Consider the following 27,739-nt stretch of genomic DNA (forward strand, 5'->3'; position numbering starts at 1 on the left):
ATGCAAAATCTGCACAATCAGGAAATCTGCTAAGCACAGATCCGCTCCAAAAAACACAGCTTGTAGTCCCTACCAAGATACCATTTACTGTTTTGCAGACTCTTATGAACTGGTCAAACTACATGGATTTTTGGGGTTTTTTTGAAGTAGCAACTTAGAGCTATCACACTAAAAACACAGAATAGATCAACTAGAGGTCTCTACTCTAAAGCAGGAAAAGTCAGCAGCAGTGTCCCACTGAAATCCTTAGGAAAAAAATGCATATTTACCACAGCCCCCAAAAATTCTTTAATCTCATGTGCAAGAATTAACTTGAATAATTTTTGTTGGAAGACAACAAAAATAATCAATCTGCAGGTAAAAACCTAATGTGGGAATTTCCAGTCTGAATGCTTTGTTTGTCAGAGGCATATATTATTTGAAACAAGATTTGAATAACTGCCTAACCATACCCATCTCAACCACAGGCATGCTCATCTGAGCCATCTCTAACAATATAATAACCAAAGTTCCCCTTTAGGATTAAAAAAACTCCCAGCAACTAAGTCCTTAACTGCCTGAACTTACAGCTAAGAAAAAAAATACAAACAAAGCTGTTCTGTGTTTTAAAGTGTTGGTCTTTTTTGCTGTTAAAAAGCAAAGACGACATTCAGATCATTTCTAAGCTTCTACTAACATGTTGTTCCCTTTCTTCACCACGGCTTTTTGTCTTCTCAAGTTAAGCCTCCGTTTCAGGGAACTCTGCCAGTAATGTCAGATGCAGAAGCTCGCAGGAAGAACACAACGGTTCTTAAACTAACCTGGGAGACAAATCCTTCTTTTGAGTCATCTCTGAAAGACTCTGACACGCAAAGCATATTAGCAATAGCTTGACCAGAGATTTAAGAGGCTAGCTCTTTTTTTAAAAAATAAAACACATTAATTCAAAGCAAAGCAGTGATAGGAACAGTATTGTTTGTTCCACCATCACCTCATTTGGTCCAAAGGGAACCCACCAAGCAAATATTTCTTCTAGTGAGCTGCAAGCCTATGTTTTTGTACATACCCATGTTCTTCAATTACGTATTTGTCCCATCATAGCTTAATTCCATAAGCTTTCCCCTGTGTCATGCTCACCCCTGCCAGTACTAGTGAACCTGCACATGCAGGATTCAAACAGCATAAATAAATCTAATGGCACTTTAACATTTCACAATGGCACTACTTGCTATTTACCAGCCTTGTAGGTGAAGAGATCAGAATTAGGGAGCTACAAATCAGCACCAGTTGTCTCACATGCTGAATGCTTTTTGTGATTACTGTCACAGAAAGTCATTATCTTTTGACATAAGCCTGAATGCAAACACAACTTACAAAGGAGCAACACGTTGTCATTGGGACAGGGGCAGATACAATAGTCAAACTCTAGATGTGGGTGTTGTCAAAGCAGGACTGCAGGTCAGGGAAGTTGTTTGACAACAAAGGAGCTGACTGCCAAAAATTTATGGGCAAGTTAGATGTGAAAGGGTAATTCTTAGCTGTGTATTTCACAATAAAATGAACTACACAAGTGGCATACCCTAGCAATACTTCAGAATTTACTACAGAAAATACTGGTGGAATATCCTGGCATTAGAGGGAGAGAGATCCAAGTTCTGCACAAATGCTATGGTGAATGATGCTGGTAAATTGTCAACAACTTTCTTGCAAAAGGCCTGGCGCTGCTTACAGATGAAGTCCTGGCAGAGCCCCCTAAAAATATATTCTCCCGGTTTTGAAAAGAATACATTTTCAACTTTTAGCAGTTGTGTAACAATGCATTTGCCTAGGAAAACAAAATGTCTAGGAAGTAATGGCAGCTACAACTCACAATTCCTCCCTCTGCTCCCCACACGACACCTTGTTTCCTTTGATTCTAATTCCTCACCAACAGCCTTGTCTTCTCCCTCTCAACCTTCTACCTGGACACCAATTTGATTGAAATCAACAAACAGTAATGAGAAAGCAGAAAAGTAAGGTACACCAATGCGAAAAGTTTGTTTTACCAGTTTTAATGGCTATGACATGAACGAACATTTCAATTAAAGACAAGGAAGTCAATTCAATAGCCACCTCAGGCAATAGGACGTTACATAGGACAATCAGGCACCAGTGTTGTCACTCTATGAGGCTGGTGCTCTATAGTTACACCAACAGAAGTGTGTGAAAACTTCCTTTTGCAGAACAAAAGACAAACAGCTTCTCTGGTTTGTTTTGGGGAGAAAACTAAGTATAACAGAAAGAGACTGAAACAACACGTTTAAGAAAAATCTGAAACATACATTTAAGAAAAATGCTAGAAGTGGGGCATTTCACTTCATTCCTTTTCTGACAGTGTCAGTATCATAGGTTATACCTGAAATTTGACTAACTCTGTTGCCTGCGTTCTCCCACTCACAACAGTGAAGAGTGGATTATTCCATTCCACTCATTACACTCCAACTTTGGGGAACCGCAAGTTCTCGCTGCCATCCCACCTACTGTCCTCTCTTCCATCTCAGCAAATGGACACCACTGCCATCATTCAGATTGGCCATTTTAAATGAAACAGTACAGTTTTCCACATCTCTTCCTCTTCAAGAACGCATCCAGCATCTTGTACAATAACATAATAATTAGTATTCAAAAATTCCCTATATCATTTTGAAACACAAATTAAATTTCAGCTCCATCTTATCACTGTTCCAAGTGGAGATTACAGAAACAACACATATTAAAGAGAAAAAACTGCCCATGTGGCTGGACAAGGTAAGAGAGATGCACAAATCCACAGAAATAATGCCATTTCTTCTGACCCACTACACCAACTCTTTTTAGAGGGATGAGAAAGGACACATTGTAGGCAAATTTTATTTGCTTTATGTAAATACAAGGAAAAAAAAATCAGCTAGCGCTAAAATAGAAAAAGCCTCAAAGAGCTGAAGAAAAACACTGGAACTCTGGAATAGAAAGAAGATGAAGAATAAACAAACCATGATCTGTAACTAAAAGGGCAGAGTACCCAAAATGTTGCAGTCTTTCAGAGAAGTCCTTCAAAACGCTTGGTAGCTATTCCGTACCATTTTAATTCTCCATCTTCGCTCACGCTTTCATTCTCAGAGCAAAACACAAATGTTACAGACTCCACTCGAAGGCAGGCAGATCCTTAAACTTCAGCTCTATAAGTAAGGACCATCTCTATTGTGGTGATGTGCACTCCCTCTACTACATTATTTGTTTTACAGTATCACTGCAACCATACTGTTTTGGTTTTTTAGAGCTCAGTATCCAACAGAAACAGACCAACATGGCTGTATTTTGTGTGCTTATCCTTCTCTCTCTCTGCCTTTCTCTTCACTTCCTGCTACCAATAACTGTCAGACTCTGGACCGATTTCCACTGAACTCTGGAAAACAAAGATCCCAAAATATCTAAGTTTCACTACATTCTTTAAAATATTCATTTCTTAGAAGAGAGATTCTTAATTCCTCTCCCCCAAGCAGTGTCCTATTAAAGTAACGCTACAAGAAAAACAAAATTATTAGACACAAAAGAAGCCACATAAGAAGTGAATCAAAATAAAACAATTAAAAAAAAAAAATTTACTGCCTGAAGCAGTGCTTCCTCTTAGCAAAATTTATAATTGTGTTTTCTCTCTCAGCTACCACTTTGTGATGCCACAGTCTAGTGAGTCTAACTTAGAAATTATTTGAGAAGACAGATCAGTAGGCAGCTAAATAGATGACAACATTTAGACAAGGAAATCAACCCAAATTTTGTACAGGAAAGTCAAGTTCCACGAACCTAAAGGAGTCCTCCAGAACATCTTTTACCCACACACCGATGGACTCTACTTGATAAAGCCTGCTTTAATTTCCAAGAGACATTTAACACGCTTCTTCACAAAACGCTCTTACAGAAATTAAGCTGCCATGGCAATACAAGGCTTTGCACGGATAGGTTACCTGGTTAAAAGAGAGGAAACAAAACGCAAAACAAATGGTCACTTCTGACAATAGAGTAAGGACAGCAGTGAAGTCCCACAGGTATATGAGCCAGAGCCCAAACTATATGAAACATTCTTGCATCTGGTAAAGGAGGTGAATGCTGACAATTTGCTGAGGACACCAAGTTATTCATGGTAAGGGAGACAGGACCAGCCCCAGAGAACGGAAGAACAAACAGAGGCTACAGAGAGCAGAGCTGGCAGGGCGAATGCAGAAAGGTGAAGAGAGTTACCCACAGGAATGCCAACTTCACACCCAGCGATGGGCTCCAAGCTGAACGTTGCCACCCAGGGTAAGCACACACAGCTGAGCAACTCCGAATCCCCCACCTGAATCTCCCATCTGAAGGAAGGGTCACGAGTTCCAGAACCATTTTTCCCTAAAACATTCTTGTTGCTGACCTTGCATCACCCCTAGCAACACCTTACTCTGATGGCCTGACTCAATTCATTCACCTGGGAGAAAAAACACTCCTCCCAGGCAGGTGGGTTTTGCCAGGTAGGGAATTCACCAGCTCAGGGAAAGGTCGCAGCAGCACACAAAGGAACAGGGCAGCTATGGAGAAGGAGATTCCACTCTCAGATCAGCTCAGCCATCTTGTGCAAAGCCTCTGGCAGGAACAAGCTCCTGTGGACCTAGTGCACACATCTAAGAAAATTAACAATGCAAAACTGGCATATTTATCACTCATTTAAGATGGAATTCATTATCCATCAGCAAACGAAGTTTTATTTTCCACATATAAACACTAACACATTGGTATCTTCCTGGTCCTTGGGGATTCTAACCCTAAAAAGCAGAGAGAAAGCCTCATGTCGGGGAGAACAGACAGATTCTCAGCTTGTCATTTGATTTTTGTTTCAAAAACCACCACCACATGCTATCCTCTAGTATACAACAAAAACGCATCCAAGATGAATTGTTTTGATTTTGTTTTATTGTAGACAAATATTTGACATTTAGAAACATTTCTGACACACGAGTCTATTCCCATATAACTCTACAAAGAAACATTTTTTTCTTAGGAGCTGAACAATCCGTCAACACTGTTTTCACTCAGCTAACCTGCCAATATAAGACAAGTCTGCTATATGGAGAGTTACAGAATATAGACTCATTAGATTTATTTACAGAATAAATAGCAAGCATTCCGGTGAACTGCACAGCAAGGGACACAGACGGATGTTGCCTCATGCTGCTTTCTAGGAAAGCATTACTTTTGGGAACCACCTGAAACAACTTGCCTTTCAGCTGAAGGAGGACAGGCTCAAGAATTCAACCTCTGGCTCTTAATTCCACAAAAAGTGATTAATAACTGTGTGACTGGAACTCAGAATACACTTCCACGTCAAGCTCTTGTGTCTAATAATGCAGGCAACTGTGGCTGAGAGGCCTGTCCCACTAAATGACGTCATGGCAGCAATGCCTTTTGCATATCAAAAGGCTGAGTCTACAGATCCACCCTGAGCAGGACCAGCATCATCACTGTGGAATCATCACCATTGGGCAGTATAGAAGTTGAGTACTTGAACGCTTGAGGGAGGGCAAAAACCTTGCCTTTGCACCAGTTGTACCAAATATCGCATTACCCGTACTTATAAATGGGAATTTTCTTCCAAAATAAGGTGACTTTGAGACTTCAAAATTCGAAAGCAGAGTTACCAGATTTATCATGTTTATATTGAACCTACGCATGGTACAGTCTGGGCTCAGTAAAGATACCCTGAAGAATCTATTGTCCAATGCATCCTGCTTTGTCAAGCATACTGCCATTATTAAAAAGCATTTTCTGAAATACTAAAATGCCTGCAGAGATGCAAATGAGGAAACGTGACAAAACTATCAAAACCAGGAGCGTAGTTCCTTCTAACATCAGCAAAAGGACCCAAGTTACTGGGTATTCCCTCACGGACAATACACACAAATTGTCAAGCGGTGAAACCATCACCTGCATTCAGATATTCAACAGGACATGTCAGAAATTAGCAAGTAGCTATGAAATCAGAACTAGGGAGAAGATTCCCTCTGCAGCTCCTTCAGTCACCTGAAGGTGATGACTACCATAAAAAAAAAAAAAATAGTGTGGACCTTCCCAAAACAACACTTGTTTTTGAAAGCATATTTTCAGACTGAAAAGTTACAACAGAAGGTCATAATGTTCTCTCAACTCCTTGTTTCCTAAAGGAATAAAGAAATACATCTTTGTATTCTGATCACATATTCAACACCTAAATCAACAAGGTGAAATCAGTTTGAAAAATTTAAATATTGCTAAGAATAAAGCATATTTCTAGATGTCCTGGATAGAAACAACAAAACAGTTATCTGCCAGTGAACTCAAACTTTGTAGGGTATATATTTCTCTTCCAAGAATGAAAACCAACTCTACTCCCTTCTATTTTAAGCTAAATGAGCAAACACAGTGGCACTGCAAGCAAGAGGAGATGGTAATTTGCAATGGGCGAGTTTCAGAGCTCCGCATGGTAAGCCGAAGTGACCACAAGCAAAATGCCAAAACTTTAAAAAAGTGTGAAACATCTTACAGATTTTTGTTGACATTTCAAATCCCAAAGCCAGTACATCAGATTTAGGTAAGGCACATCCTTATCTTGGTGCCAGACTTCAGTATCACCTTCTGGTTTTGACTGCAAGCATCAGAAGCCAGAGCCTCACCCAAACACTTGGGCACTTGAAAGCCCAGAACACTGCTTTCAGTACCTCTTGTGTTAACTACAGAACAAGCACTTTCAAATTTTCAGCAGGGTGTTTGAGTCTTTTGTGCATGATACCAGAAAATAATTAACAAATGTTATTATAAAGGTATTTTCTTATCACAATAAATGACTTTTCTTAGAAAGTCATTACAATTAAGCATTTCTTTCCCACTGTGCCCTTACACTTCCAAAGACCGACCCACCCACTAAAACGATATTTAAAATGCCAATGTTTAGCCACCTTATATCAAGGCAAATCTTTGCAACGAAGGCAAAAGAAAGGAGAGAATCCAACGTCACCAGAGCAACTCTGAAGTACATATTCTTCTTTAGGAAAAGGTTCTTTCAATTAAAAATATTCACTTGCTGGTGTTTCGAACATCCCAAGTAACTCATTTTGTCAATGCATGGAAATATTCAATGTTCATAAGCCTCACCTATCAAAAGGTGTGCTGGAGTTTAAGTAGATGTCACATAAAAATCTGCACAATACAAAGGGCAGGCTGTGGACAGAGACAGCAGCTGAAAAGCTTGGAGGCCCTGGTCACCAAGCTCTAATATCAGGGTTTCAGCTGCCCTCACAACTTCTGTCCACAGCATATTGTGTGTGGACGCTTGGCCATAAATGCTGTCTCCCATAGTGAGTTTATCAACTTCAGCATGTTTGTAAAACATTCAGAACCATCAGAGACCACGAAGCTGCCACATGCTCCAGTCCTTAATCGCAGGGTTTGTAGAAGGGCTGCTTTGAACCTCCGCAGCCAGCACTAATTGTTCACTCAGCTTGAGAAAAATACCTTTTTCCACCACCCCCTTCAACTGCTGTAATACCGCAAGCGTATCTGTCAGCAATAGAAATCAAGAATTTCAACCAAACACTCTTGTCTTGAGCAGCCAGCAAAAATTACATCTTATCAGATTAATCATAACCCTGGAGTTAGCCTCCTGCTCACCAGGAAATCCTGCTGCCATTTCAAAAACCTCTGCACCTACAACATGTGCCTGCTCAGGCTATCTACCAAAAATTCATCACAGCTGAGTCAGAAAGAAAGAAAGAATAAATTGGCCTCTAGTTCCACAAACTAAGAAGTTCTTTTCATAGCCAGGACACCAGGACACCTTTCAACAGACAAGGTATGTGTTGCCTTGTGGTCCAGTGATTTTTTTCATGGATTGGGGGACTGCAGTGTACAAATGCTCATCGAATGACCTTGCTATCTACAGATGAACAAAAAAACCTTAACTAGACAAGGCAAAACTGCTTCGGATCCAGAAAATCTGGACTAATCCTTTTTCCGTAACACCCCTATCACTAGTGTAATAACATGGAAAAGTTAAGCAAGCCTTAAGATGTCTGAATCCAGACATTAACGTCATCCATCACACCAAACACAACACAATTTCAGAGTTGCATTAGCGGTGCAATCTGGAGAAGGCTTTTCGTTCCTCAGTAACTTAAACACTATTGCTAGACTAACTCTACAGAGCTACAAGTACCACAAAATTGTGGGAAACACGACTGAAACCATCCATACTTACACAGCAGCCCAATTTAGTGTAATTGAACTCATACTGTCGTACTAGAAACTAAGTTTTTTGACACTGATACTGACAGTCACATCCCCTTAAGTTGTTCTGGGGATACTACAACGATCTTCTTTTCCCCAGCCACTGCTCACACTCCCCGCTCCACCCCAGGAACACACAGAAAGCACGGTTTGGCTTCCCAGTGCAGGCCAGTCACCAGCACCCATCACTGAATTCTTCCTACCAACCAAAACCCTTGTTATTTTTGCTGCTCAACAACACAGGACCCCGGCTTGGTGTTTCTGCCTCTTCCCACCCCGAGCACCGGTCAGGGGCCATCGCCTACACCTGGCTTCTCCCCGGGGCCACGGCTCCCAGCTCCAGTACCGCCAGCCGGTCCAAACTACCCCCCCCCGGGCTCACTCTGCTGCTTCTCCCGCCCCCAGGGGCAGGGAAACACCCCGAGGCTGCCTCCCCTCGCCGGGCCTGGCCGGCCGCCCACCCCCCGCTATCTCCGGTGCCACCGCACTCGGGGATAAGCAACGGGAGCAGCGGGCCGGGGGTCCCCAGCTCCGGAGTTCCAGCCCCACGCTCCCCCCGGTTCGTGCCCCTCCAGCCCCGCCTGTCCCCACTGGACGCCAGCCAGACGCCGGCGGCGCTGGGGCGGCCCGGGCTCGGCCCAGCCCCAGGTGGCGGGTCGGGCCGAACCGGACAGCCCACCAGCTCCCGCAACTTTCCCTCCCCGCGGCCGCGGCACCAACTCCGCCGCCGCCTCCCGGGCCGGCCGGGGCCGCCGCCACCGTGCCCCGCGCGGCGGAAGCGCCACCCCCGCTCCGCCCGCGCATCCCCCGCCGCCGCCCGGGCCGCCCCCGCCCCCGCGGCCCAGCGGGAGCGCCGCCGCCGCCGCCCGGAGCGGGGCGCAGGCCCGGCAGCGGGAGAGGCCGCCGAGCTCGGCCCGACGCCCCCGGCAGCCCCGGCGGGGACAATGAGATGGCGGCGAAGAGCGCCGCGCCCGGGGGACCCGTTGCTCCGGCAGGAGCCGCCCCGCCCCGCGCCGCCTCCTCTTCCCTCCCCTCCCCTTCTCCTCTCTCCTCGCACGGGCAGCGCCCGCTCCCGGCCCGGCCGCCGCGGAGACCGAGCGAGCGAGCGGCCCCGGCCCGCTGCCCCCGCCCCTCGCGCCTCCATCTTGGATCGGCGCCTCAGCGCCCTCCCTCCCCCGCGCCCCGCTCACCTCAGGCCGCGCCGCGCCGGGCCGGGCGGCACCCCGGGAGCCTGCGGAGCGGCTGGCGCGCGGGGTCCGGGCGGGTGCGGGCCGGGGCCGGGGCGGCGGCGCTGGCGGGGGCCGCGCTCACCGGAGCCGCAATCCTAAACCGCCATCTGGCGGCATTTCCGACCCGCCAATGGCGCAGCCGCCGCCGCGCGCCGGACCCCCAGCGCCCCCTGGCGCCCGCGTGCCGGCACTGCCCGCCCGCCGCCGCGCGGGGAGGAAACGGGGCGGGGGGGGGGCGCGGGGGGCGCCGCAGGTCGCGGCAGCCCCGCGCGGCACGCGGGCGCCGCAAACGTCTTTCGCGCGAAAACGCCGCGCATGCGCCTCACCGGCGCTTACTCGCGCGCGGCCGCGGGGCGGAAGGCGGCCGTTAGCGCGGCCGCCGAGGGGGCGGGGCGTCGCCAGGGCGACAGGAAACCGCTGGGGGGCGGTACGCGCTGAGGCGGGCGTCTGTCGCGACAGAAAGTGGGCGGGCCGTGCCGGGGGCGGCCCCGCGCTCCGTGAGGCGGCGGTGGGCGCGGCCCCGGGGCCGGTCTGGCGCTCGCTGCCTGCGCGCCCTCCCCGGGCGCCGGACGGGCGGCCTCTCCTCGGCGGCTCGGCCGGGCCGGGGGCGCGGCGATGCGGCCCCTGGGCTAGGGAGCCGGAGGCCTCCCGGGATGGGAACGGCGGCCTGAGGCAGCAGTGCCGGGCGGGTGTTTCGGCACCGGTAAGCGCTTCGGGGCAGGAGGGGGCGAGTCTCGCAGGGGGGGGGGGCGGCGAGGGAAGGGCCTGGTGGGGCAGGGGCCCGGGCAGCAGCAGCCCCTCCCCGCCGAGAGGCCAGGCCTGCCCCGGGGACGGCCGGGGCTGCCGCTGCTTCTTAATTCCTCCTTCATCCTCACTGAACCCGCCGCCCGTGTTGGCGTTCAGCGCGCCCCGGGACCTCTGCGGGGTGTCCCCTCTGCCGGGGTGACAACGTGGGAGTTGCAATCGCGACATGCGCCATCCCCGATGTAAAACTCCCGAGCCTCGTCTCCCGTTTCCCCCGGCCGGCCCCTGAGCCCCGCACACACCGCACACACGCCAGCCGGCTGCCCTGCCAGGTTCCTGCAGTTTGTTGGGAGAAGATCGAAAGCAGTAAGCTTTAAATAAAATTTAACTTGTAATCTGCTCTAGTAAACCTAAACGTGCCTTCTTGTGCTCTGCGTCAGCCCATTGTCATGTGCAATTTAAGGCATTTCTTATACCTAGCCAAGCTAGTTTCATATGCCGTAGGAGACTCTTTAAGTGTAGATATATTTTCGGTTCGTTCCCCCGTGCCTGGAATTGCAATCTGAAGGGGTTTGTTCAGATGAGGAGTTTTGGAATGGGAAGTTTGCAGACAAAGTGGCTCTTCTTCCAAAATCACTTAATGCGAGTATTGCTGCTGCAGAGGGAGCAGTTGCAACAGGTGTGAATACAGAAGTAGTATATTTTTCATGGAACATTTGGGACCCTTATACAGCAAGAGAAGAGGTCGGTGAAAGCACGGTGTCATATATAATCCCGTTGAAATCGCATGTGGCAGTTTTAGCAAGCTAGCACAAATACGGGTTGGTTTTGGAGTAGCAAAATATTATCAGGAATGTACTGACAGTTTGTGGGGTTTAAGTGTAGTGTTTATATTTGGATTCTATCAAGGGTGTACTGGCTCTTCCTTTAGGCAATGCTGTTGGATATGACTCAATTTGAAGACCAGTTTGTTGGTTTATGTATAATGTGTGCAATTGTGCTTAAGTACAAGTAATTGCTATTTCATTTCCTTAAAACTTTTTATTATTCATTAAATTTTAATAAAGACTTCAGTTTCTTTTCATATATTTTTAATAAAATTGATTGATATAGTCAGACCACCTGGCTAAAAAGATAAAGTTACTCTGATTTTCCAGTGTGCACATTATCAAGTAGTTTAAAAGCAGAGCAGAAATGTAGGCTGCTGCAGTGATACCAACATTTAATTGCCTGCTGTGCACCTTATGTTGCCTTTTCTTCCCCCTGGGTTCAGGTTGCGTTGCACTAGTCAGACATCACGAGTGCAGATCCCTTGACATGTGCAGTTGCCTGAACTATCAAGCGTGGAAGAATCACCAGCAAGGTTAAGGTGGTTTAATGGAGAGGGTGCTGAAAACAAGAATTCAAGAGATTTTCGTGCACCTGATAAGAGATCAAAAGAAAAACCTGTGTTGTGGGAAGTCAGTATGCAAGTTCAGCGACTTACATGGGTTTGTAGGGATGGAGGGGGTCTTTCATATATATAATATTCAGGGGAAGTTGTTTGTCTGTTGTTATCTGACAGAGATTGCTTACAGCCCTCTGATAACCTGGGTCTAACCTGGTCAGAATTCGGGGGACTTTCCCCAGAAGAGGCAAAGGCACACGCCTGCGAGACCGGCCTTTCAGGGCACAGATAGCTGGCTGCATAAGGACTGCAGTTGCCATGCCTGCAAATCTTTCGTAGTAACATTTCAGTCGGCTGACTGATTTTGATCGATCTGGCAGAAGATGAGAGTATTTTTCTGCAAGCTTATTGAAAATTCGTGGTTAGAATCACCAGTCAGAACTCAAAGCCTTAATTCCTTCAGGCACTCCAAGGAGAACTCAACCCTCCAGTAGTCAAGTGGCATAAAATCACTTGTTTCTACCCTGCTTATTAGCATATATGTAGCAACTGGGGAGGGAGAAGGGGGAGTGGTTTTTTTTTTTTCTCTTAAATCATTGTGTGTGTTCTGTTAATGATTTGTGACATTTATTGAATCCATTGTAGTTGTTTGTTCACTCACTGAAAAACGGGGTTCACACTTTTGGCAGTCAGTGATTTCCACAAGCTCGTGATTTAAATTGGTGTCCCAGGCTGTCGTTTGAATTGGGAATGTTTGCTTTGTTATATAGTATGAGAATTTTGTGTGGCGCTTAATTTTCATCCTTGTAGTAAAACTGATTCAAAATCAAATTATGTTCTTCATAGAAAATGCAAATAAATTATCTTGTTTGCAGATATGAAGCAAAATAAAAATGTCATGTGATCTCCACAAAAGACACTAGCACAAAGAGAAATAGCAAGTTTTCTGCATAGGCTGTGCTGATTTCCATTTATTTTAAATTTGTGTCTGGGACAAACCTAGTGGACTTGGGATATACACTAATCTCAGACTCCATTGAAATTCTTGCTGGTTGAGAAAAGCAAGGTCACCAAAGAGTACAAATAAATGTATCGCGTGAGAGTTGACATAACATGTCATATACTCCGTATTTAGTAGAGACAATTAAATTTTGGTTTAAGCGCTGCTGTTTGTTCTCTGTTACTTCTCATCTCCTGCCTTTCTCATTTCTCATGTGCTTGCTCCTCCAGCCGTTAGCATTCCTAGCGCTGAGAACACAGGAGGGAGCACAGCAGCTGTGTAGCACAGCCATTTTAAGCTATGTGTTCGTCATCTATTGTTTTCTTCCAGAGAGATCTCTGAATACATTACACGGGTCCAGTGCAAAATTTGCAGCTGTGTTTTGTCTCTTTTCTATACCCTCTTCTGTATTTGTTGGAAGAAAATGTAATCTAAACTCAGAAAGTGAGAAAGTAACCATTATATGCTAATAGTAAAAAAATAGTGATTTAGGGTTTGTTTTCAAGAACCAATAGTGGCAGCATGTACTGAGCTGTTTCTTAATGAAATGTCTGAGTTTATACAACCTACATCCACCATCATTCTAATAATAATGCTTGTTGTGCACCTTGTGTTGTCTTTTCCTCCCACTTATTTTGTTCCTGATCCATATATCGTGCCTTAAATCAATATGATCTTAGGTTTTTTTAAGATGTGGGGACATCAAGGCAGAATTATGAATTTATAACACAATGAAAACGCTAGGTAAGAAAAGTTGTGCTTGTGAAAATCACTGCCTTCCTGGATTCATTCAGTGCATTCTCCATTAAAAGAATCAGAAATGAACAACTTATCTGAAGAAAAAGTGCAAGGAGCAGGTGGCAGATTTCTGGTCGGGTATTTTTAAATATTTGATGGGTTGTTCGAACTGCCCGCTAGTGCAGCTGATACCCAGCTCTTACTCTCTTTTATTTACTCTTGTTGGCATTTCAGCTGTTCCTTCTTAAGTTTCGTGCAGTATTTAAACTGTGAAATAACAGGCACTCTGGAGTGCTCCTCCACTATTTAGCAGCATACTGGGTATGCTTTGTTTTTCCAGCTGAGCTCGGCTGAAAATGAGTTGGGAACAGACAGGAGAAGAACCTCCTGAACAGAAGAAAGGTGTTTCTTGTCCTCAGACCCTCTCACGTCTACCGATCTCTGCTTCAGTGAGGCGTCTCGGTGCTAGGAGCACAGTCTGCCAAAGCAAGAGGAAGGTGGTGCCCCAGGATCCCTCGCTTACCTGTGCCGGGCCACACTGGTGCTGCTGCCTTCCTCCAGCGCTGGGACTGGGTGCCTGCCTCTCTCCCCACTCCTGTTTAGTTTGGGAGTAGCAGGGAATTCAATAACCTGTGAGGAAAAGGGAAGAATATCCTGTGCTTGTGTCAATTATTTTTGCCAGGAGGCACAGGCAGTGCTTGGCTGTCATGATTATGGATGGAGAAAATGCAAAGGCCGAACCCGGCCACGATATTTTTAAAGCATTTCTGTGAAGAGCAATTGCACCCACTTTTACTTTGCCTTTTGATCTCTGCTCTCCCTGACAAATATCCATGCTCTTCAGCCTGATTGTCCACCTGGCTGTGGTCTTGCACCTTCAGGACCCACCTGCTCTGGTGCTTTGGCCCTCCCTGTGGAGAAGGGCTGCAGGACTGTGATGGTGAATTTTCTTGTGATAAGTTGTAAGAACGTTACGCTCACAAATCCACCACTTGTTCTTTGCATTAGTTCCATTGATAGTTCCAAGAGATGGCTGAGGAGTGGTTTTGGCGAGATGACACTGATTGCTTTCTCTCCATTGAAACATTTTTGGGTTTTTTAGTGGTGTTCTTTTCATAACACTGTACCAGGGTTGCCAGTTCCCAAAGAGCATGGCCTCACAGGCTAGTGCATCTCAAATTTTCAACTTTGGAAAACAAGCCGAATGTTTTGTGCCTGCTTTGGGTATGACTTTCTGTGCTGAGATGATTGTAACATTTCCTATTTGGTATCTGAGAGTATCTCCTGTTTCTGTTCAGACATCCGGACAAATATGTAGATGACTGAGAGGTGTTTTCCTCTTTTGGCTTGGGAGTAAACCTCTCAGTAGCAGGTAAAGTCTGCACATGTTTATTTGCAGGGGCGAATAGAAGGCAGGGAATGTTGCATTTCTTCTGTAGTGTTGTATCATTAGCAAGCAATTAACAATAATTCGCAATTACAGGGTATTTACTGTGCAAAAAGTTTAGCAAGAGAACTTCCTCATTAGAATAAGAATATACTAGAATGCATTATATGTACTATACAGAATAAGAATCTAAGTAATTTTCAAAAATTAATTACTAACGTGCAGTTCCACAGTTGGCTTTTAAGGAGATCGAAATGCCCTGACTATCAAAGATACACAGCGGTACCTCACCAGAAAATGAAAGCTAAAACAAGAACAATTGATAAAATTGATAAAAATAGCTTGAAAACACTAATGGCATTTACATACTAATGAATCTCTATTCATTAAATAAAAATAACAGTGCATCTCCATTTTTTTCTTAAGACTAGGACATTTCTCGGAGAAAATGGATATGTCTTCCCAAAAATACCCAGTCAAAAAGCGAGTGAAAATTCATCCCAACACAGTAACAGTGAAATATACTTCTCATTATCCCCAGCCAGGGGAAGAGGGATATGAAGATGTTAATGAAGATACTGGGGTATTTATGGAGGATAATCCTAAGAAAAGACTACTGAATGATGGGAAAAAGAGAGAAAGGACCTTTTTTGGTACAATAGACACCCAGCTTCAGTCAGCACAACTGCCAAAACCCGACGAGATCAGGAAATCCCAGCATTTTCCTGAAGGAAATATACTGCAGTCAAGGAAAACGTGGATAGTCCTTTTTGGATCTGCCGTGGCTCACGGATGTGTGGCTCTAATTACAAGATTAGTTTCTGATCGTTCTAAAGTGCCATCCCTGGAGTTAATTTTCATCCGTTCAGTCTTACAGGTGCTGTCCATTACTGTCGTGTGTTATCACCATGAGCCTCCCTTTGGCCCCAAAGGCTACAGACTCCGGCTGTTCTTCTATGGGGTCTGCAATGTCATCTCTATCACTTGTGCTTATACCTCCTTCTCTATAGTGCCCCCCAGCAATGGGACCATTATGTGGAGGGCCACCACTACAGTGTTCAGTGCCATTTTGGCTTTTTTACTCATAGATGAAGGAATGGCTTACATAGACATAATTACTGTAGTTGGCAGCGTGTTTGGTGTTTGTCTCATCATGATCCCCAACATTGTTAAGGAGGAAAACTCTTTGCTGAGCACCTGGAAGGAAGCTTTTGGCTACACCATGACCGTTATGGCAGGTTTGACCACTGCTCTCTCCATGATAGTCTATAGGTCGATCAAGGATAACATCAGCATGTGGACGGCACTGTTCACCTTCAGTTGGACAGGAACAGTGTGGGGAGCATCCACCATGTTCCTACTTCAAGAGCCAATTGTCCCACTGGACGGGGAAACCTGGAGCTATCTCCTTGCCATCTGCCTGTGCTCCACAGCCGCCTTCCTGGGGGTCTACTATGCTCTGAGCAAGTTCCACCCCGCTTTGGTCAGCACCGTACAGCACCTGGAAATAGTCATCGCTATGATCCTGCAGCTTCTCGTGTTGCAGATCTTCCCCGGTGCTTACGATCTTGTCGGGGGAGCAGTTATTTTGGTTAGTGTTTTTTTTCTTGCGTGTTATAAACTGTCCTGGAATAATTTAGGAAGACAAGATTATCAGGAGATTGTGGATTCTTCCATTAAATGATTCTAGGAGTTTATGATTCTAAATGAATTGCGGTTTTGCTGTCCGATTCTGGCTCTGTGACCATGTGAAAGTAACATATTTCAGCCCTGTGGTGTTCTAGCATAGTGCCAGGTCCTCTCTCTACTGTTTAAATTCAGAGCTGATGTGGCAATGTTGGTTATTTCCAGACTTCCATGACAGGTGAATTTGTTCTAGTGTGTACAACCACTGACATTTTGTCATATGAGAAAAGGCTGTTTGTCCCGAGCACATCGGATGTGTGAGCAGAAGCACAAGCTGGCCCACAGAAGTACAGGCCAAGTCATGAGCATCTTCACCTTCCCCAAGAGGGATTCACTAGTGACTCATTCCTGTTCGCTGAGAACACTAAAACCATTGAAATGGTCAACCAAAGTGTTCATATCCTCTGTAACACTTCTTGTGCTTTGGCTGCAATATTCCAAATGAAGTAATGCTAATCTGTTTGTGGCTAAAACTTGCATTTCCTGGGTGTATAAAGAATAAGTCAGTAAAGCTTTTTGTGCTTTGTGGTTACATTTCTGTCTGAATTGATGCAGAAAGCCTAGACCTCCCGTGGGGGACCAAAAACCGGATCACCCATTGTGCCACAGCTGTGAAAGAAAGGTGCCCCAAAACTATTCTGTAAGGTCCATGATAGATAAAAAGATCTACCCCTGCAGTAGACCAATATTCTTTCTATGGAACCACTTTTTCTAAAAGACATTTGGAACATTATGCACAGGAGAAAAAAAAAAAGGAAAAATATAAGATTGCATTTGAGATTGAGGTGTGAGCAGCAGCGATAACACTGAATACGAACAGCCCGACAGGCATCCAGGGACATTGAGCCAGCGTGCTTGGGTCCTAGCACTTCTTAAAAATTAGATTTACAAAACACCCAGGGTTTTATGGTTCCAAAGAGTATTCCTGGCCATGCTAATGTATGGCTAGTAAAGAAAAAAACAGCATCTAAGAATCTGTGTCTGTGGGCTCTGTGACAACTAGGACCAGCAGGCACCTCCCCGCCCCAGCAAACTGTGCCTCTGTTCTAGGACACAAGCACATTCTGAGGGAATATACATCACTCAGATGACCTCAACCAGTCCAGCTTCCCCCGTGGAAAACACCATGGAAAAGACATTTTACTTGGGAAAAAGCCACAGCAGCAGCAACTGCTTTTATTCCTATGAATACCCAGGGAGACCAGGTTCCCCGACATCAGTCAGCCCCACCAGCAACGCTCTGAATCCGTGTGACACTTGTGTCCTCCTGTGTCAGTGATGAGAGTGACCACTGGGCCCACGCAGGGTAGACAATGTTTCCTCAGGTGCTGGCACAGTTCAGGCTGCCCGGACAACTCGTTTTCTTCAGGAGCACAGGGAGCTGGTGGGAGGAGCTCTCTGCATGCTGTGGGAAGGACAGAAGGAGGGGGAGCAGGTAACGCAACACAAGGCTGGGAAAGCCGTGCCCGACACCTTCCTGGCCAAACAGCCCTTTGGCAGCTCAGGGCCCTGGCAGGGGCAGGGCAGTTCCCAGCCCAGCATCTTGCTACATTTCTATCAGCTCGTTTCCCTCTCAGGCAGATGGTCTGTCCTCCTCTGAGGGATAAGACAGTGGGAAACCTTCCTTTGTGGAAAGCAGCCAGGGAAAATGGCTCCATCTCCTATGGCTTCCATGCCTGTTAGCTCTGGAGGGAGTTGAGCTTTGAGATTCTGTCATGCCAACACGCATGCGGCAAGCTGGGTATGCGCTCGCAAGTGAGGAGCACCCGACAGCGAGGCTCCCCGAGTGCCTGCCCGTGCAGTGGGGACAACAAAGCCCTGAGCAAGCTCTTGCTGAGCTGCCCCAGCCCCACGCTGACAGAGGCAGCTAGCACTCAGGGGCTAAGCAGGGGCACAACCCCATCCTGAAAACCTGGGTGATGGTGGGGGAGCAATTCCCAGGGTCTACAGGGCTTGGTCCTGGTCCAGCTGTGCCACGGCCTGCACAAGGTCCTGCACGACCAGGTCCACGTCTGCCCGCGTGGTGTCTCGCCCCACGCTCAGCCGCAATGCATTCTGCGCCACGTCGTAGGGGATTCTGCAGCTGAGCAGAATCGAGGAGGGCCTGAAACACAAGCACCGGGATGAGCAGGTTTAACTCAAAGGCCAAGAAGCACGTGCATCACCAGAAAACTTTGCCACGCCGTTGAGAGGGAGCACATCTGCAGATGCACTCCAGGCAAACCTGTCTCCTGCACAGTGCCCTGCTTGCTTTCCAAAGGCATCTGCGCCCACTAGCCTTGTTGCCCTATGGTGGATCTGGCCCTTCCCCCAAGGAAGAGCCTCTCCCATGTCCCTGTGGGTTGGCAGCTCTGCCACGTCTACAGGGCATTGCTCTAGACCAGCCCAAAAGCACCTGTCTTCACACACCCCTAAAGGAGCCTGCTGGAGATTGAAATTGGGCTTGAACGGGTGAGCCAGGCACACACGGACATAAGGCAGACTCCCTTCTGGCAGTGCCAAGCGTTGAAGAGCGCTCCCAAGCTCAGCTGGATCACCAGAGCCAGGAGGGACAAAGTCCTTCCCAGCAGCAGCCAAGTGTTCAGCTGTGCTTCCCGCAATAACGTTCTTCGCAGCCCTACAGCCTCCCTAGAAAGCTCTGCAGCCTCTTTGCTCCAGGTGACACTGCCCACAGCCACCCACAGCCCCTTTCACTGTCTCATTTCCTTCCATCCCACCTACTCCCCTCTGGGAAGACGCCCTGGGCCTGGCAAATCCAACTGCTTACCGATCCCCTTTCTCGGAGTGGCAGGCAGCCCCAACGCTGGCGAGAAGCATCTTGCAGTGAGACAGCACCCTTCTCCCTGCAGCACACACAGGCACAGGTCTCCCAGCGCCCAAACTCTCTCCGAGGGCCGCTGCCTGCCTCATCTCCCTGCCCGCGCCACAGCCCAGCGCCCACCGGTCTCTAGCTGCACGGTGCTGTGCGGAGCAGGTGCTCAGCTCCATGGACATGGCCTAAGCTACCTTGAAGGCCTGGACCAAGGATGGAGAAGTTAGAGGTGTTGCAGAGTCGCTTGGAGCCCGTAAAGTGGCTGTTGAAGTGGATCCTCTGCTTCCCAAAGGAGGTCTGGAAAAAACAGCAGACTGTGAACACTCTGGGATCACAAGCAGCTCTGTCCTGGTGAGAAGGTGGCAGGGCCAGAGGGACATACCCACCCTGGCTCCAGGCCACACACTCTGCAAGCTGAGACCCTGGGAAGGGAGAGACAAACGAACCAGCGCTGCTCACCTCCAGCATGGCCTCCAGGTAATCCCGAACATCCTGCATGTGAGCCTCATAGGCCTCCCAGTTCCTGTTCACTAATTCTGCAGCCTGAGGACAGAAAACGCCAACAGGCTCTGTCAGCGACCCCCCAACAGCCTCTCAGCGCCTTGTGCCACGTGAGCTGTGTGGCTGCCAGAGCTGCTGAGCCTGCAGCAGCACTCTGAAGCACCTCCTTTGACTGGCACCAGAAACCTCCACCTCTTTTCCCCACAGTTCACCCACCCTCCTTCTAATGACTTGGGAGCGCAGGTGGCCATCCCTGTGCTGGCTCTGCCAGACAGCACCCCAAGGTGACCATTCCCTGCTCACCTGGCCGAGGCCGGCAATCATCGGGGTGTTCTCGGTGCTAGAAGGAAAGAGGGAGCAGCAAATTATTTCTCCAGACCAGAAACCCAATGTTGAGGCACAGACACTCCCCATGTGGGACCCCTCACTGCTGGCAGGGGGTCCTGGATGCCTCTCTGAGGCAGCTGAGAAGACACAATCCCACCCTGTGCTTCCTCCCACAGCAAACAGGCTCCTGGATCCATCTCCCCGGGCCGGGCTGCCCACCCCAGGGCAGGCAGGTGACAGAACTGCCAGCTCAGCTCACACTAAGCCAAGCGCACTTTGGCCACTAGCCCAAGGCCCAGCTCTCCAGGCCACCACCCAGCCACCTTACCCTGGTCGGAAACTCCTCTCCTGTCCCCCTCCAAAGAGCATGGGGTGCAGCGGGGTGGTGGTGCCGGGGCCGCGCACGTACAGCGCGCCGATCCGTGGGCCATAGAACTGTGGGGAGAAACAGCTGCGGTCACCCTGGGGACACTGCCAGATGTTGCTTTCCTGTAGTCCTGCCCAAATCCAAGTGCCCTCCAGTGCTGACCCCTGCCTGTCACACAGGCACAGGCTGCGGTAGAGCTGTCCCCCACCCTCGGCCTCCTCTTGCTCCCCCTTCCAGACAGGTCCCCCTGACTCGCAGGAGTCTTGTCACCCAGCTTAACACTGTCTTCACAGCACCATCCAGCAGGAGAACTTTAGCCACTGATGAGGTATCAAGCTTTGGAGGGCAACCAAAGTCTCCTTGGCACCCCAACAGAGATGTCTTACAGGGGGAACAGCGGCTGGGCCATGTGAACAGGGCCATACCTTATGTCCCACGATGGTGAGGTAGTCCACCCCCAGCTCCTGCACGTCCACACGCCCCTTGCCAATCATCTGTGCCGCATCCGTGTGCACCAGGATCCGGGGCAGCCCCTCAGCCGCTCTCCGCTGATTGAGGGCACGGATGCGCTGGCTCAGCTCCGCAACAGGCTGGCAGGAGGGAAGAGGTTCTGCATCCCAGGGACCGTCTGCTATCCCTTATCAAGCACCTTTTTGCAAGGATGTCCCCACCCTGTCTCACTTGCTGCCCGCAGACTCACCATGATGACCCCGGTCTCGTTATTGGCCAGCATGACGGAAACCAGGCAGGTGGTCGGCCGGATGGCGGCGAGGACATCATCCACTTCAGCCCGCCCGCTTCGTGAGGACACAGGCACGAAGGTTGCTTCTGCAAGCCAAGGAACAAGCCCTGATGTTTCCTGGAAAGCCCAACAGTCCCCAGGGCTGCCCATGACACACTGAGCAGGCGGGGGAGCTGTGCGGGCAGCTGGCGTGCAGGCAGAAAGCATGGTGGCTCGTGGGGCACAAGCGTTGGATGCCAATGGGGTAACACACCCAGCTTGAGGGAATGGGACACCATGCAGGTGAGTCAGTGCCCTTTGCAGGGGAAAGGGGAACATCACAGAGCAAGCAGGTCCCCATCCTCCTCTGCAAAAATGCCATCGGAGAAAAGCCCCCACTTGCAAACCCTGGTCTGTGGCCAGACATGCCCAGCTTGTCCCCTGCGGTCCCTCTGCTGCTCACCCGCCAGGTGCTCCTTCACCAGCTGCTCCAGCGGCAGTCGGATGGAGTCGTGCTCCACGTTTGACGTCACGATGTGTGGTGTCCCCCAGCTGGCCCCTGGCACAGCCTGGCTCTCATGGAAGTGCCTGCAGGCAGCATGGATCACCATGTTGTTGGCCTGGGGAAGGGAAGACAGAGGAAAAAATGAAGGGCCAGAGGGAAAGCAGTGCCCTTCATCCCCACCCTCCTCAACGCTGCGTGTCTGAGAGGAGATGGCGGGCAGGGGCGCCTGGGAAGGGGCTCAGAGATCACAGCTGCTCGCACCTCCGTGCCCCCCGAGGTAAAGACGATGTCCTCCGGCCGGCCTCCCACCAGTCTTGCCAGGCTCTCCCGGGCGCTGCTGATCAGCTCCTTCGCCTTCCTGCCTGTGGGATGGGACCCAGCAGCTCTGCCATGGGCTCCACGGGCACAGGGCTCAGCCCAGCGCCACTGCCACGGCGGCTCCCCCGGTCCCTACCTGCGGGGTGGGAGCTGCTAGGGTTGCCCCAGGCCTGGCTCATGGCGTCCCGCACGGCCTGGGCCACCTCAGGGGCCAGGGGGGTGGTGGCGTTGTGGTCCAGGTAAACCCTCCTGCGGGGAGGCGGAGGGTCAGGGGGCGCCGGGGCCGGGAAGGGGACACAGGGCCGGGCCGGGCCTCACCCCTCGGCCGCATCGCACCGCGCCTCCGCCGGCTCCGCACCGGTTCCCATCGCCGCCGCCACCGTCCTCGTCCGCCGCCCTGGCACCGCGGGAACAGACCTGAGGGCGCCTGCGGGGGACCGGGCCGCTGTCCTGCCCGCCCCACAGCGGCGGCGCCACCAATCAGCTCCCTCCCTCCTTCCCTCCATCATGGCACCCACCAATCAACTCCCTCCTTCCTCCCCCACCGCCATGACCCCTGGCCCGCCCGCCAATCCGTTCTGCCCCGGCTGGGCAGCGGCCAATCAGCTCCCGCTCATCCTCGCGGCCCACACTGCGCCCGCCCATTGGCCGGTGGACCCCGAGCCCGCGGCGCGACCAATCGGCTGGCCGCGGGACCCCTCCTCCTCCCCCCGACAGCGGCCTCGGCACCGTCGCGCGCTCACTCTCACGCGCCGCTCCCTCCTCCTGCCCGCGCGGCCAATCCTCGGCCGGTGCCGCCGCGCCGGGCGGAAGGGGCAAGCGCGAGGCGGGGCGCACTTCCGGCGCTCACCCTCGAGACGCGCGCGGCGGGGGCAGCCCTTCCGGGCGAGGGCGGGCGGGAGCCGCCGCGGCGCTGCCCCTCTTCAAGATGGCGGCGGCAACCTCCGCCTGTTCCCCCCGTTCCTTCCTGCGCAGGCTCCGCAGACCCCCCTCCAAGATGGCGGTGAGCCCCGGGGAGGGGAGGGGCTGGGCCGGGCCGGGGGCAGGGCGCGCCAGGCTCCGCCGACCCCCGCCCGGGGCCCGCGGCCCGCAGGAGGCCTCAGGCGGGGCGGGCGGGCGGCGCCCGGGGCTCTCCCGGCCTCGCGCCGTGACTCAGCGCCGCGGGGGGCGCCGGGCCGCGGGGGGGGGCGGCCCCGGCCCCGCTCCCCTGGTGGCGGATCCGCAGCCCCCGGCGCGCCCCCGCCCCCGGGAGCCAGCGGCCGAGGGGCCCGAGGCGGCGGGAGGCCCGGGGGGGCTGCCCGCGGCGGGCCCGGAGTCCTCGGTGGCCTCGGCCTCGTGGCTCCCCAGGCCGCCTCCCCCCGGGCCGGGGCGGCGGAGGGGCCGAGCAGCGGCTGAGGAGCTGCGGTGCCGCCCGCCCCGCCCCCCCGTGCCCCGGGAAAGGCGCCAGTCACGCTGCGGGGCGGCCGGGCCTGGGCAGGGCCGCGGCGGCTGCCGGGAGCTAAGCCTGGGCCGAGGCCTGGGCGCTGCGGGCGGGGGCAGGGGGGGCACCGGGAGGACGAGCACGTGTTCGGGGGCGCTCCCGGGGTCGGAGAAGGGCCAGAGCGGCCGCGGGGGAGGCGAGCTCGCCGGTTTGGGGCGGCCCCGGCCCGTTGCAGGGCCGCCGGTGCTGGGCCCTGCCCTCTGCCCGTGCCAGCGCTGACATCCGGTGCCCCGGGCAGTCTTGATTTGCCGTAATTTGCAATATGAAGCCCAAAACCCAATTAAAAACTAATTGACATAAACAAACACACCGTATTAGGCTTCATGACAGCACAGAGGAGCGAGATAGGCTGGATGTGCAGATGTTCAGTGGGCTGGGCTCACACAGCAGCCGCCCAACAGCAATGGAGCACACCCTAAAATCTCATGTTTTATTGGTCCGAGCACGTTTTCTCATTTGTTTATTTTCACTGTAGGGAAAAAAAAGCTTCGTTTGACATTCTCCTTTTTTTTTTTCCCCCATCTTATCTTTCAGATTATGTTATAACTACAATATAAACGAGCAGTGATGGAATCACTGGACACCGAGGTGAGAGCACGGAAGACTCTGAGGACTGTTGAATATGTCGAGTCTTCGGGTTTCACCCAGGGAATCCTGCCCACCAGGAAGGATGTGATCCAGAACATGCTGTATTTACTGCAGCCCAAAAGAGCTGGCCAGGCCCAGCGCTCCAAAGAGGATGCGGCCCAGTTGCTCGCTGAGCACCTGCAAGAGCACTGGTTGGTTTGCAACTTGCACACCATCGCGTCACAAAGTATAAAGAAACTTATCCTCAAAATGTACGAGGAGTTCACCAGATTGTATCAGACCAGAAAGCAGAGACAGAACAAGGGTTTTACCGATCGAGCGGACAAATTCAACGAGAGTTCAGAGAAGCTCTTTGACATATTTTGTACAGACACGCAGATGAGAAACAAACTGGAGGAGTACAGTGGGATAAAAATGACTAGCATTGAGTGGAAATTTCTTGAAGATCAAAGAAGCGAAAGAAAAATGTACTATGAAGATTTCACAGACAAGCAAGAATTGAAGATGATGGAAAGAAGGCAAAAGATACAATGTCTGGAGCACTTCAGAAAACTTGCCAAGGAGGAGAAGGAAGGAAACAAAGCAAAGGAAATGAAATTTAAAGGTGAAGAGCAATCTGACGAAGGCACGAGCGTAGATGAATCCTGCCCTGCGGAAGAGGAGAACGGCGGCGCTCCGGCCTTTTCACTGCGGGACAGGAGGAAGCGCCGGTGCACGGCAACTGCTGCGAGCGGCGCCATGCCCCTGGAGTGCCAGCATATACGCATGAGCATCAGGAGGGTTAGGCCTGGGTTCTACGAGACTGTGGAGAAGGTCAAAAACTGCTAGTGCGTGCCGGGGTCGGCAGGCAGAGCTGCTGGAGTACGAGGTGGCAAGGCACACGTTAGGCAAGTTTGAAATCCCACCGTCAATTGGAAGTGATTGTTGTAGATCCCCAAGCCAGAGCTCAGGAACATCCCGCCTCCAGGGAAGAGCACTGGGACAACGACAACAGCAGCAAAGACTAAAACACATGAATTTGGAAGGCTAAGTAGCCAGCAGCTAACAATTGGAAGGCTCAAACGTAGCAGATGATCTAAGGTTGTGTAGCGTATAAGCCTCTTTTTCCAAGGGCCTGTCTACATCAGTGGGTTTTTGGACGTCTCTCGCCATTTCTGAGCCAGTGGTGGCCTAACAGTATGCAACGGGACTCGGATTTACTGCAGAGAAATAATTTGGACTTGTCGTTAATAGAAAATTGGCGTGCCGAAAAGTCCAAATTCCTGATGGTCTCAGTGGGAGTGAAAGGTGCTCGGCCCCTGTCTGCAGAATTTGGTGTTTCTGTGAGGAAAGAAGCTGGTGGTCAGCTTGTGTGACCCAGTCCCGGAGAGGCACCCCGTGGTTTTGTGAAGGGATTGCTCTTGCTGGAGGGGGAGAGAGAGATCAGGAGACATTCAAGTGCTTTGGCTGTAAAAGCATTGGTGATTCTGAATGTTTTATTCTAGATTCTATTTTAATGGCGTTTCCTTGATTGGGATAAACCTTCCCATAATTGAATGAGTTTTAACATGAAGTCCCTAATCTAGGATCTGAGGTGTGAATCCTATATGAAGTTTTATTGTCCAAGGGAGTAGCATAGGGGGAAGGATGCAAATTGCATTATTTAGTTTTAAGATGGGAAGAATTTTATAAACTGTTATCCTGCCTTCTTAGGATTTAGGGAAGAAAAGCCTTCCCAGGTGTGGGTAGTTGTGGTATTTACAGCAAAAATCACCTGAGTCTGGGCTTTTCCACCCCCAAGGTCCATGCAGACCAGCAGGGTGAAAACAGTAGTTTTCCACCCAGAGTTGAACAAAGTGTAACCTTCTTGCCCACGTACATCCCAAGCAGTGATGTAAGTCTGTAAGTTCGGATGACCGCGGTACGAGGGTATCTGCCGTTTTTAGTTAGAGTTTCTTTACTGGTTTTTAGAGATGAGAGACTTGAACTTTTAGTTAAACCCAGTGCTGGAGATCCCTCTGGTGAGATTCCCAAACCTTGCCAGACTACACTGAAAATCAAAAACCCCAAGTCTCTATTTGTCCGCAGAAGTTTTCCAGTAGAAAAAGTGCAAACTTGCCTGGTTTTCAAATTTACCTTTCAGTGTGAACATTGATTTCCCCACTCCAGTATCTCAGCTTTTCCCCATTTCTTTTCTCCCCACCCTGCACATCATTTTACTGACATTAACCCAAGCTGTTTCATTCTTTGGCTTTTGCTCCCTTTAACAATAAATGCATGTACAAATAATTTTGACAGTTCCTTTACTTTTAATGAATCAGTTCTCGGACTGCTTTGAAGTCCTATGCCAAAGGAGGAATGAAACGCAAATTTGCTGCTGGTCCGATGGGGACGCAGCAGAATTGGCGAGCGCAGGAGATGGCAGCAGCCCCGGCCTTGCTGCTTGGGAGGCTCCAGCGTCCCTCCGCCCCATCCCTCCGCCTGCAGATGGATCCGTCCGGCTCCGAGCGATGCTTCGGCTTCCCAGCAACCTTGCTCGTTAGTATAATAATTGCCGGGATCTTTATTCTGTGTCTCAGAGAAGTTCTTCATGGTAAGTTGCTCTGAAATATTTAGTGAACTCAATGTATTTTGCATCACTCGTAGTGTCGTTACAGGTTTAATTGCACGCACCCACCTTCTACAACACCCTCCAGCCTCCGCTGCTTGAGAGTTTGCAGCCCTCTCTCTTCTCTCTCTGATGTGCTTCACTGACTTCCCCGTGCAAATTATGTCACGTTGAAACTATTTGCCTTCCAGCCCTGAGGTGCTGGACTTGAGCCTCTAACGGGGCTTTTACACCAGCAGCTCTGTTTCAGCAGGGAATATAGCCAAGCTCGGACCTCGCCGAAGTAGAATTTTTTTAATAACTGCTGTAAAACCCCCTTCGTATTACAAATATAGCTGACAGGATAAATGCTGGTGTGTAAAGCAAACCCACCAGGGTTGACTCGAATATGGAACACAGCTGTGTAGTGCTTTATGACTTTCAGGGAATTTAGGGTTGTCGAATCTGACTTCCTGTATGCCACAGGGAATTACATTTCATTCAGAAGCCCCACACTCAGCCGTCTAGTTTCAGTTTAACTGACGTGTCTTACAGAAAGTCGAGCTGAAGACACGGGAAGTCTGCTGTCTTCCTCAGTTACACACTTAATGGTTTGTCATCTTTGTGGTTTAAAAAAGGAAAAAAAAAAAAGGCAAAAAAAAAAATCTTACAGGCTGTGATTCTTTTCATGACATCTTGTACAGGCTGAGCAGTGTTTATTGCATTTAAATCATACTTGTTTTTTTAAACTGTGTTTGACTGTGGATAGAGCCAAAGCCTGGCTCTGTTTCTGCTGCAACAGGGGGAAAATTTCTAAACAATGTATTCTGATTACTCTTCTTTGGGACCATGGTGCCTTTTTAATCAGGACAGTAAATCTTGTCCCAGGATTCTGTACTTTTGTACGTTAACAGTTGTTGACTTTCCTTTTTTGGTGTGTCCCAAATAAATTAATATAACATACCTCTGGGCTTTTGTTTCTTCTTTCTAAAGGGGGAGGAAAGAGGAAACTGAAGCTAAAATACATCATTTCTACTCCAGCTCTCCCTCCTGGGCTCGTGCAGATGGAGCCGCTCTCATCCAGCTGCGTGGGGCAG

At 49.9% G+C, this 27,739-nt stretch overlaps 4 protein-coding genes across 8 annotated transcripts in view; 2 read left to right on the forward strand and 2 right to left on the reverse strand.

Moving 5' to 3' along the window:
* The window catches only part of STAG1 (STAG1 cohesin complex component), a 185,539-nt gene extending 175,987 nt beyond the window's left edge, over positions 1-9,552 (reverse strand). Inside the window, exon 1 of the mRNA XM_065639667.1 lies at positions 9,477-9,552. The gene's annotated coding sequence lies outside the window, so the exon portion shown is untranslated. The remainder of the gene's footprint in view (positions 1-9,476) is intronic.
* A 427-nt stretch (positions 9,553-9,979) lies between these two features.
* SLC35G2 (solute carrier family 35 member G2) lies at positions 9,980-16,991 on the forward strand. Its single transcript, XM_065640185.1, has 2 exons — positions 9,980-10,218; positions 15,198-16,991. The coding sequence occupies exon 2, from the start codon at positions 15,220-15,222 to the stop codon at positions 16,453-16,455; it is 1,236 nt and encodes a 411-aa protein (XP_065496257.1). The 5' UTR covers positions 9,980-10,218; positions 15,198-15,219; the 3' UTR covers positions 16,456-16,991.
* A 623-nt stretch (positions 16,992-17,614) lies between these two features.
* SCLY (selenocysteine lyase) lies at positions 17,615-22,948 on the reverse strand. 5 transcript variants are annotated; one of them, XM_065639937.1, is made up of 14 exons: positions 22,859-22,948; positions 22,327-22,405; positions 22,145-22,257; positions 21,952-22,052; positions 21,649-21,805; positions 21,165-21,292; positions 20,890-21,054; positions 20,426-20,532; positions 20,074-20,110; positions 19,729-19,812; positions 19,464-19,566; positions 19,225-19,300; positions 18,370-18,561; positions 17,615-17,862 (listed from the first exon to the last, which is right to left on the reverse strand). In XM_065639937.1, the coding sequence occupies exons 2-13, from the start codon at positions 22,374-22,376 to the stop codon at positions 18,402-18,404; spliced, it is 1,281 nt and encodes a 426-aa protein (XP_065496009.1). In that variant the 5' UTR covers positions 22,377-22,405; positions 22,859-22,948; the 3' UTR covers positions 17,615-17,862; positions 18,370-18,401. The 5 variants fall into 5 exon arrangements, with proteins under 5 accessions (XP_065496009.1, XP_065496012.1, XP_065496008.1 ...); XM_065639940.1 differs by having other exon boundaries at positions 22,327-22,435; positions 22,859-22,909; XM_065639936.1 differs by lacking the exon at positions 22,859-22,948 and adding an exon at positions 22,752-22,835.
* Positions 22,921-27,591, forward strand: LOC135991359 (uncharacterized). Its single transcript, XM_065639942.1, has 2 exons — positions 22,921-23,011; positions 24,023-27,591. Exon 2 carries the CDS (start codon positions 24,056-24,058, stop codon positions 24,902-24,904), a length of 849 nt encoding a protein of 282 aa, XP_065496014.1. The 5' UTR covers positions 22,921-23,011; positions 24,023-24,055; the 3' UTR covers positions 24,905-27,591.
* The last annotated feature ends 148 nt before the right edge of the window (positions 27,592-27,739 follow it).

Source organism: Caloenas nicobarica, chromosome 8, assembly GCF_036013445.1.
Source record: "Caloenas nicobarica isolate bCalNic1 chromosome 8, bCalNic1.hap1, whole genome shotgun sequence".
NCBI classification, from domain to species: Eukaryota; Metazoa; Chordata; class Aves; order Columbiformes; family Columbidae; genus Caloenas; species Caloenas nicobarica.